The sequence below is a fragment of the Triticum urartu genome, chromosome 6A (assembly GCF_056163025.1).
Source record: "Triticum urartu cultivar PI428250 chromosome 6A, HENAU_Tu73, whole genome shotgun sequence".
Lineage (NCBI taxonomy): Eukaryota > Viridiplantae > Streptophyta > Magnoliopsida > Poales > Poaceae > Triticum > Triticum urartu.
This window is the reverse complement of record NC_141878.1, coordinates 32,377,393-32,386,520: the sequence shown is the minus strand read 5'-3', so window position 1 is coordinate 32,386,520 and position 9,128 is coordinate 32,377,393. Positions and strand designations below refer to the sequence as shown.

The 9,128-nt window shown below is 44.5% G+C and overlaps 1 protein-coding gene and 1 non-coding gene across 3 annotated transcripts; both read right to left on the bottom strand.

Moving 5' to 3' along the window:
- On the bottom strand, positions 1–8,382 carry LOC125512937 (NAD(P)-binding Rossmann-fold superfamily protein). 2 transcript variants are annotated; one of them, XM_048678001.2, is made up of 9 exons: positions 8,101–8,382; positions 5,189–5,275; positions 5,044–5,102; positions 4,449–4,544; positions 4,248–4,328; positions 3,750–3,812; positions 3,493–3,666; positions 3,084–3,179; positions 1–357 (listed from the first exon to the last, which is right to left on the bottom strand). In XM_048678001.2, the coding sequence occupies exons 1-9, from the start codon at positions 8,288–8,290 to the stop codon at positions 325–327; spliced, it is 879 nt and encodes a 292-aa protein (XP_048533958.1). In that variant the 5' UTR covers positions 8,291–8,382; the 3' UTR covers positions 1–324. The 2 variants fall into 2 exon arrangements, with proteins under 2 accessions (XP_048533958.1, XP_048533957.1); XM_048678000.2 differs by lacking the exon at positions 1–357 and adding an exon at positions 2,264–2,703.
- TRNAV-AAC (transfer RNA valine (anticodon AAC)) lies at positions 493–566 on the bottom strand. The gene has a single exon. It is a non-coding gene; the product is annotated as a tRNA-Val (tRNA).
- Positions 8,383–9,128: the final 746 nt, after the last annotated feature.

The window sequence follows — 9,128 nt, the reverse complement described above, 5'->3', positions numbered from 1 at the left end:
TAACACAAACAGAAGGCATTGCAGCTGCTCTGGGATTGGATGTATCTTGGGACAGACCTATGCTTACTCTCGACTGTGCAGAAGCATGTGGAGCATTTTGTTGGTTCAGATTGACAGATTTGGCATTCGTATCTGCCTTGCATTATAGCAAAAATAATGTCACTGTGGTAACAGTGATGGATGTAAACAGTCCTGCGTCACGGGGCAAAAAGAAAATTCGTACGTCAACCAGTGGGAGACGCTGAAAGTTGGAGAGGGAAAATAACAGACGACCTGATGATCCTTGTGCTCTACTTCTCCAAGCAGAAGACATCTTCGGTATGATCAATGATGCACGCACGCATATGTCTCTCCAATCTACATAAGAATAATTGTTTTAGTAGAAAATATAAGGATAATTAACTTCCGAAATTTTAGTTTAGCTGGTCTGATGTGAGTTGAGAGAAGAAGACAGGAAAAGTAAAATCTATGGATGAAAAAAAAAAGAACAATTGGCTTCGCCCGGGTTTGAACCGGAGACCTTCAGTGTGTTAGACTGACGTGATAACCAACTACACCACGAAACCACTTTGGAGATAACTTGACTTAAAACTAACCGTTTAGTTTACTATCATCACCTCGTCGACGCAAACTGTAATTTTCAGTTGAGAAATTAGCCCTAATTACACGGCTGTGTTACAATGAATACCAACACCTTCTGGCAGATTTGTATATGAAATAAACATGCTCCGTCCGCAGTTCAGCTTACGAAGCTGCAAACCGGCCGAGCCAGGCTATGCGCTTCACGTCGAGGAAAAGTGGTGTATGATTCTTCATGCGGTGGTGGCACGTCATCATACACGGTAAGAAACTGCCTCTATAAACCATGGCACCAACATTAAAAAGTAGTTTAAATGTTCATGGAAATTTAAAAATATTTTTATTTTCACAAATATTAACGATTGGTGATCACATCAATCTTACAATCAGTCGATGAGTATGGAGAACAATCGAGAGGGGATGGGAGCCTGAAGGAGTGAAGGTATCTCATCAGAGAAACAGAGAGATGGTTGTTTAACCCAGATTCAAAGCCACCGCATAAGTACTAGTGATATACTGTATGTCCTAGCCAAAAAAGCGCATACGCTCGGGCGAAACCACAATCGCCGGGTGTGCTGGGTGGCCGAACGAGTGGGGTGCTCTAAGCTGTGAGTAGTCCATCTCCTTGACTACGGGTTTGTCACACTGTCTATATAGCATCTTCTCTCTCATGAATCTATACAAAGCTCGCTTCCTTGGTAGGTACAGATCATTGCACTTGGGGTCCCAATGTAAGCAAGTAGACTCATTCCCGTCTCCCTGAGTGTATTTCCTATCAAATTTTGTGATGGCCCTTTTGTAAAGGGGTCTAACAAATTCTTTGCAGTTTGTGATACCACTCTAGAGCTCTCGATTTCCTAGCATATTTCAGTCTTCTCTTTAAATGCATCAAGGAGTTCATATTACCCATAGAACTATTCAATTTGACAATTACATTTTGATAGTCATGAGGATAGCCAAAATTGGTTTCTCAACCACCGGCAAGTCCATAAAAAACTCATGATGTTATTCTGCTTCAATGGTGGTTCTATCCAATGTTGTGAGTTCAGCTTCCACTCTTGACCTCACTAAGATGGTTTGCTTACCTTCCGAAAAGAAATGGTCTGCTTACAAGATTTCCATGAAATAGCCCCACTTCCAAGTGTGGAAAAATTTCCACGTGGCCTTTATCTCATAAGCATCGGAGATCCAATTCGACCCATAGTTCCCTTTAGATTGTGCATGACTTTTTTCAAGACCACTCAATGACATCTCCAGGTCCCGTTCCCGGCTACACCCAGGTGGGGACTCAAGGGGATACGAGTTAGGATCATGGGTCTTATGGTTGTAGGGAGATATTTTCCACTTAAATCATGAGATTGCCTAATGTAACGGATCCCCGAATCCCGATGGATAGCTACCAAACTAACGGTCATACCCCGCATGTAGGCAAAACCTCCTCAACATCACGCTGATAGGAAAATTCCCATATGTTTGTCAACTTGTGATTTAGGTGCACGATTGTACAAGGCTCTTTCAATATCGTTTCTCTTTAGGAAAACAAGAGTTACCCTGTCAATTAGACGACAACCGGGCAATTCAGCAGAAATAGCATGCCAATATTTTTACCAAAAAGGGCTCCACGCCCTGCTTGCATGACAATATTAACAAGCTTAGCATTCACACCCTTTTGACAAGTAGAGTACGATGATATTTACAGTTAATTGCCATGGCAAAAGAATGAGTTTAGCAGTTGTTGCGCCGTGTATGTTGCAAATGTAGATTAGAAAAACATAAAAAAATGTAAGAAAGAAATATCGATGTTGCTTGTGTTCATGAACCTGTAAATAACTGGATCACTGCACGTCAGCTTTAGAACTGATGCAAGACTTCCCAGAAGACTAGTGGATGGAAATCCACACATGTTGTTCAGATCTGTGATAAGATTGTCATGGGGGGCAGTGACTCTGATGCGGAAATGTTGAATCTCTTTCCTTTTCGATCCTTCTCCTATATTCATATATTCTATACATCAACAAAGAAGATAAACGTGTGTTCCAATCATGTGTCTTTGCTTTAGCCCTTTGCCATCCGTTCAGCAAACCATGTTTTCCAGTCTGTAACGTTTTCATCGCCATTTGCCACCTGAAGTAACACGGAAGATAAGAAGCTGGGCGTAAACCCTTTGCTCGTGCACCGCAGAAGAGTGAACAGGTTCAGACATGTATAATTTATACCTCAACCAATCTGAGGAATTGCCCAAAGCCTATTTCAAACATATTAGTTGAAATTATTAAGCTATGATACCATTTATCGATGTATTTTTTTGACACATTTTAAAGCGTGGGTGTGATTTGTGGCATCGTCCATGACATTTGGATTGTGCTTGTGAAATTTGGCACCCCCATTCGTAGAATTCTAGATCAGGCACTGGGTTCATTCAACACTACTTTCATCATATATAGCAGCGTATTGGAAATGAATAATGTTCAAGCTCATACATGAGCCTTTCTTGAGCTAATTACCTCGAATATGAGTGTTGTCTGGGGAATGGCATCCAGGGCCTCCACACAAATTGTAGCAGCATCCTCTCTGCTTATTTTCCCCTTGGCTGCTATACCCTGCGTATTTCATGGACCATATGAAAAGATACTCTTGCCTCAAAAAAACAAAAGAAATATAATTATCTATATTTACAATGTCTATGTTATGTGCAAATTACTTTCTTTTTGCAAGAAAATTGCAAATTACATGATACGTCCAATGAACCTAGTGGATTAATCTTACATGACAAAGAACATGGGGTCAGTGCCCTGTCTGGCTGTGTGGTTTATTGTACAGATTTAGCTTTACTTGCTGAAAGTTGCTGGTCTAAATTAAACAACATTAATTATTGGAGAGATAAGGTAGCTTTGTGTGCTGGTTGTCTGGTACCTCTGTAAAACTGAACCCCTTCTCACCACCCGGAGTGGTCTCCAGAGAAGCACTCCTGATTATCGTCGATGGGATGCCAGATGCAAGAACAACCTCTTCGTCTCGCTCGGCTAGCTTCCTTAGCTTGCTGTTCATAATAGCTTGGAGCCCACCGCTATTTCTGTAAACAGATAGCTGCATTTTATCAAGATCTTTTATGGTAGTGACTAAAAACTAGGCTGAACCGGGTAACCCGAGGTTACAAGAGAGGAGTAAACCTGGGATAGCAGGACAATGTGTTCGACACCTTTGAGGTCAATCTGGTCAGAAAAGAAGCCATCCTGTTGAAAATTTGCAATAGAAGGTCAAGGCAATCAAGGCTTTGTATGCAGAAGAAAACTTTTTGCCACAAGGAAAAGGAAGTCTTGAAACAGTTCTGACATAAGTATCAAACACACAACTAAATTACAAAGATAAACATTGAAGAAATCAATCCATAAGTACCACCAGATAAACTCTACAAAATTTCGATTCTCATACGTCTACATGGATAAACCTCATGCCACACAGGAATCTCCAAACACAAGAGCACGTCTCAATAATGCCAAAAGGTGGGGAAGACAAAAAATACAGTGATGTACTAACATCGAACAATGAGCTTGAGTAACTCGTTTATGTGACAAGCAATCAATAATTGTGCATAGAACGGAAATAGTAGGATTATGCCAGAAAAGTTTCATAAATGAATAAACAATGAACATTGAGTGGAAACGTACGTCGGTTGGACAAATTACAGCACGAACACCCCTCAATGTTTTCTTTGTGAAGGACTTATCTTCGATGTTGCCAACCATGCACTACAAGGAAACCAAAACAAGGAATGTTAAGACAAGTCACTATTTATCAGAGAAAAATTGATGAAAAATAGCATACGATAAATAACCAGAATTTTTTAGGTGAGAATTCAAAATTGTCACCTCTACATAAGTTCCAAAAGCTTCTTCAGTTGATCGTTTGTCCTTCACTAATGCTTTTATTCTGGCCCTTTTCAGAATTAGTGACAATATCACCATCTGAAAATAAAAGCAAATCAAAGTTCAGGAATTGAGAAAATTTAATCAAGCTGTACATACGCAATTTACACATTGCGATATTCACTGAGAAACGGCAGAAATAGCAACAAAGAACTCTGGAATTTAATAATAGGAAAAATATGGAGGCGACATCTGAGGATATATGAACACCAATTTAGTCTTTCGGAAATGATTTGAATATCCTAGAGTATTTTCCCAAAAAGAATTTGCAGAAAGAACTCTTAGAACTCTTTTACGTTAGTAGAATAAAAGTTTACATTGTAGAGAAAATCTTGTGTAAGTGTCAAAACATTGCCTTAAGAGACTGATAGTTTGGCTTTGGACACACATGTAAGTAAGAATAGAATATATATTGTTCAGCTCATAGCACAAGAATACAGAAGAAATTGGGGTATAGTGACTAGTGAAATACTGAAGATAGGACCGGATAGCATTTTCTGCACTGATTGGAAACATGAACTTGAAGAACAAATCAAACCTGTCCAATCTCACTCTCGCCATTGGTAACTAGCACGGCATCTCGAGGCTCCTCGATATCTATTCTCATCCCCAAACATGCCAACAAATAAGAGATAATGACAACAAGATGGTATTACATTTATGGATTTTTTTTCTCTATACACCTGAAGACTCATCCTCCTCGCCCTCGGCACCCCCATCCTTGGGAAGCAAATCGGGTGCTCCATACCACTTCCTCAACTTTGGACCACCTGTACAAAAAGGTTTCAGAGAATACAACCTGACAGTCAATAGCACCAAACTTGCACGAATAGACTCGATCCAACAAAATTTAATATTCGGCTTACCTCATTATGGAATAATACATGTATCTGTGCAATCATACATGTATTTGTGCATGAAATTGATTTATAGGGGGGGGGGGGGGGGGGGCGACATACATGACTAGTGGAATTTAGACATGATTATGATGATTGCTCACAGGTGTGACTACAAAGATAGAATCCTTCCACATATGAACTATAACGTGATTGGTAGTTTAATCTGGACTCTATTTCGAAACTAGTTTAAATTTGAGAATCTTCTCTATATAAGAGATGGCTCTTTTGAAATGCAATATAAGAATGTCTCTACCCCTTAGCCTCACGTATGCAATTGGGAGCGGCACCACAGAAAAGTGCAGAAAAATAGGGGTAGGCTACAAACATATTCCCAACAGCCATTACATATCAAGTATAAAAAGTTGATTCTTAGTGATCATTGCATCATCTATGTCTCTAAAACACAATCCAAACATGTAACCAATGCGTGTACAAGTGAAAGACTACTCCCTCTCGCTTCGATACTGCTCTCCGAGCATCACGGGGGAGCCCCAAACCTGCATTCTCGCCCCCTACCACCTCCCATCTCTACCTCATCGCCGACAGCAAGCGTTGCCGGGCAAAGCCCATGCATCAGCACTGGCAGGGCTGCTCTACATCGACATGGTTCTAGCGACACAGGCCTGGAGTGGATGCTTGCAGTGGCTTCCTCGGTGAGGCCTTGTTTTCATCGACGATGAAGCTCTTCGCGGTGCGACAACTCCCTTGTGGTGGGGCACGACGTCCTACTGGTTTGGCTACGGCTGGTCATGAGCGTCGAGGAAGCAGGGCAACAGGCTCCGATGAGCCTGGATCTAGGAGATCTTTCTCTAGTTGTAGATTTTGCGGGCCCTATGGAGCTGATGGGCCTGGGCTAGGCATAGCAGATAGTTGTAAACGGTTGGGGAGGGGAGCTTAGTGGTCCAGCTAGTCTCGAGGCTCGGGTGGGTGGAGAGCAAGGCAACATCGAGTGAAAGCTCCGCCTTTAGCTAATGGTCAGGGTAGGCAACGGAGACGCACTTAGGCATCGCTTTCTTCTTGAAGGCATCATCAAGGATCTAGAGGTTGGTGCTCTCCGGTGGCGGTGGACGTCACTCGGTCACGGTGGCACGGCGTTTTCAATCCTGACGAAAGGGGGTAGGGATCCCCTTCCCGACGATAGTGGCCTAACAGAAGTCGAAGTCACCTCGTTACCAATGTCGTCGATGCTCTATCCACCTTGCCTCTCTTTGTCTTTGCTCGGTGCCCTGCTGCCTCGTCTTCGGCGTCTGGATTCCGAAAGCTCTCCTTCTCCAACTAGTTGGGCGTGGACAGCGGCGGTGCTGCTGGCTAGGTTTAGCCCGGATCTAGGTGGTCGCCCATTGTCCACCATGCGATGTGAGGGGGCATTCTTCTAGCCCGAATGCCGACGGTGCGGCATCTTTCGATCCAAGGCGAGGGGGTAGGGTCCCCCTTTGGTGATAGAGAAGGAAGATATTGTGTCCCCTCCTTCCCTATGTGCTACCTGGTGCACTGTCCACCTTCGACGGTCGGCTATGTCCTGCCTTGCTGCTCCGACCTTGATTTCTTTGATCCTAGTGTGGAGTGCTTAGCGTGTGCAAGCTATAATCTTCATTTTCCTTTCATTAGTTGCTTGTGGAGGCTGTAGTTGATGTTTGCTTTCCGGTGTCCCCAGTTGTACCAGTATGGCCGTTATTGTTTGAATCATGTCTTATAATTCCTGGCTGGTTGATGGCTATGTTAATTCAAAGCCGGGCTCTTCGCGAGCCTACGTTCTAGAAAAAGATGTGGTGCTTATCCTTCCTCCCAGACAACCCCGAGGGGGAGTGGCAACGGCCTCGAGTGCTCCGTTTTCTTGAAGATGTCACCAAGGTATGGTGCTCACCGTTCCAACCAGACAACCACAAGGCGAAAACCTTAGATTTCCCCGGAGCGGAATCGGTGGTGGTGTTTTTGCATCATGCACCCCTTGGGGGTGTCGATCTCGCAATTGTTATCATTTGGAGGGGCCGATGGATGGTGTGAGGATGGTGATGGTCGTCAGGGCGGGCGCGGCAATGATGACGGTGGTGAGCAATGTCGAGATAGCGGCAATGGTTGTGATAGTCGGCCCTTTGATGTGTCCGCTGGATTATCTCAGTTTGTTCACTGATGTGCAGTCGAGGCTGCGCCGTCGAAGCTCGGTTGGTGATGATGACAGGTGATAAGTTGTCCGTTCGGTGATCTTTTGCAGCCCATCCTTGCATATTTCTCCTTCAGATCTCGCCGTCAAATTGGAGATGCACAGTCGGCGATGAGTGTGGCCGGTTGTTTGGCATGGATTCATGTGGTTTCTCACAGCCTCTGCGGTGTGGGCTTTGTCGACGGACGTTTGCAGAGAAATTGCGGTCGCTTGCTCAGGGAGAACCAGAGAAGTGAAGATGATGACACCAATTGTGCAACCTCACCGGTCGATGTATATTCTTCGCAGCAGTGTTGTGCTGTAGCTTTTGTGTGCCTGATTCCCTAGGCTGTGACGATTTTCGCCCGGTTTTCCGCTAATTAACCGGATAACTCTCTTCTTCTTAAGTTGCCTTGTTTAAAAAAACACATGTACATACCCACTTTTCAGGCGACCAATATTTGCATTCTCAACATTGGTTCTAGAGCTTATGACATAATAAATCTGGAGATGCGGGAAGAAACGCGCAGTAACGGGCAGAGGTTTTGGACATTACCCTCGATGTAGTCGAGGATGCGATCGGTGAAGCTGGCGTCCTCCCTGCCCTTGGACCGCACGACGGCGACAAGCGGCCGCCTTCTCGGCGAGAAGAACAGGGGGCGACTACCGTCCTTCGTGTGCGGTGGACGGTGAGGAGGACGCGCCGGCTGCGGCGTGGGCGGCGCCAGCAGGGGAGGGGCGCGCATCTGGGGAGCCGCCGGCGGCGGATTTCGCGCGCGTGCGTGCGTGCGTGAGTGACTGGTCGTTGGTTTTGCGGCGAGGAGGAGGTGGATAAGGCGATTGCATTGCGAGGGTGGAAAGCCGCGAAACTCTTGGTCCAGAGGAAGGGGACTTGGGCCGGGTTGGGCCGCGGCTTTGTATCAGGCCGGGCCGCCGTCAGGCTTGGGCCGTGCCAGGCCACCTTCCATTTTCATTCCTTCAGGAATAGACCGAGCAACCTATACAAAGCTAAGTTTCAGAACCAGCACAACACCAATCAGAGTGGCGCAGCGGAAGCGTGGTGGGCCCATAACCCACAGGTCCCAAGATCGAAACTTGGCTCTGATATTTTATTTTCTTTTTTCCAATTTGAAAATTCCTTTTTTTTTGTTTCATCGAGCCAAATCTGTATACATTACTCCCTCCGTTCACCTTTGTAAGACGTTTTAGACATTTATAAAACAACACCTAAAACAGTTCAATTTCAGCTGTCTAAAACGTCTTACAAAAATGAACAGAGGGAGTACTGTTTTTCTTCACTCGTTTTGCTGCATTCTGTCAATCTCATGCCCAGCTGATCATCTTTTCTTGCTTTCCTCAAACACTGGAAACTACTATTAGTATACGGAGTGTTGTTCGGTAAGAGCAGGAGTAAAAGCAGAGCCGTCCTCAGCGAGCCAGCATCCACCCCAAGCATTATCTGAACTCACATTTTCTACAGAAGCAGATGCATCATTAACAAAGCTTCCACAGCAATTTTCAGGTTCTGCATACGTGACTCGCATAGTGAGATAGCCGTTACACAATATTGGATCGCACCTCCAA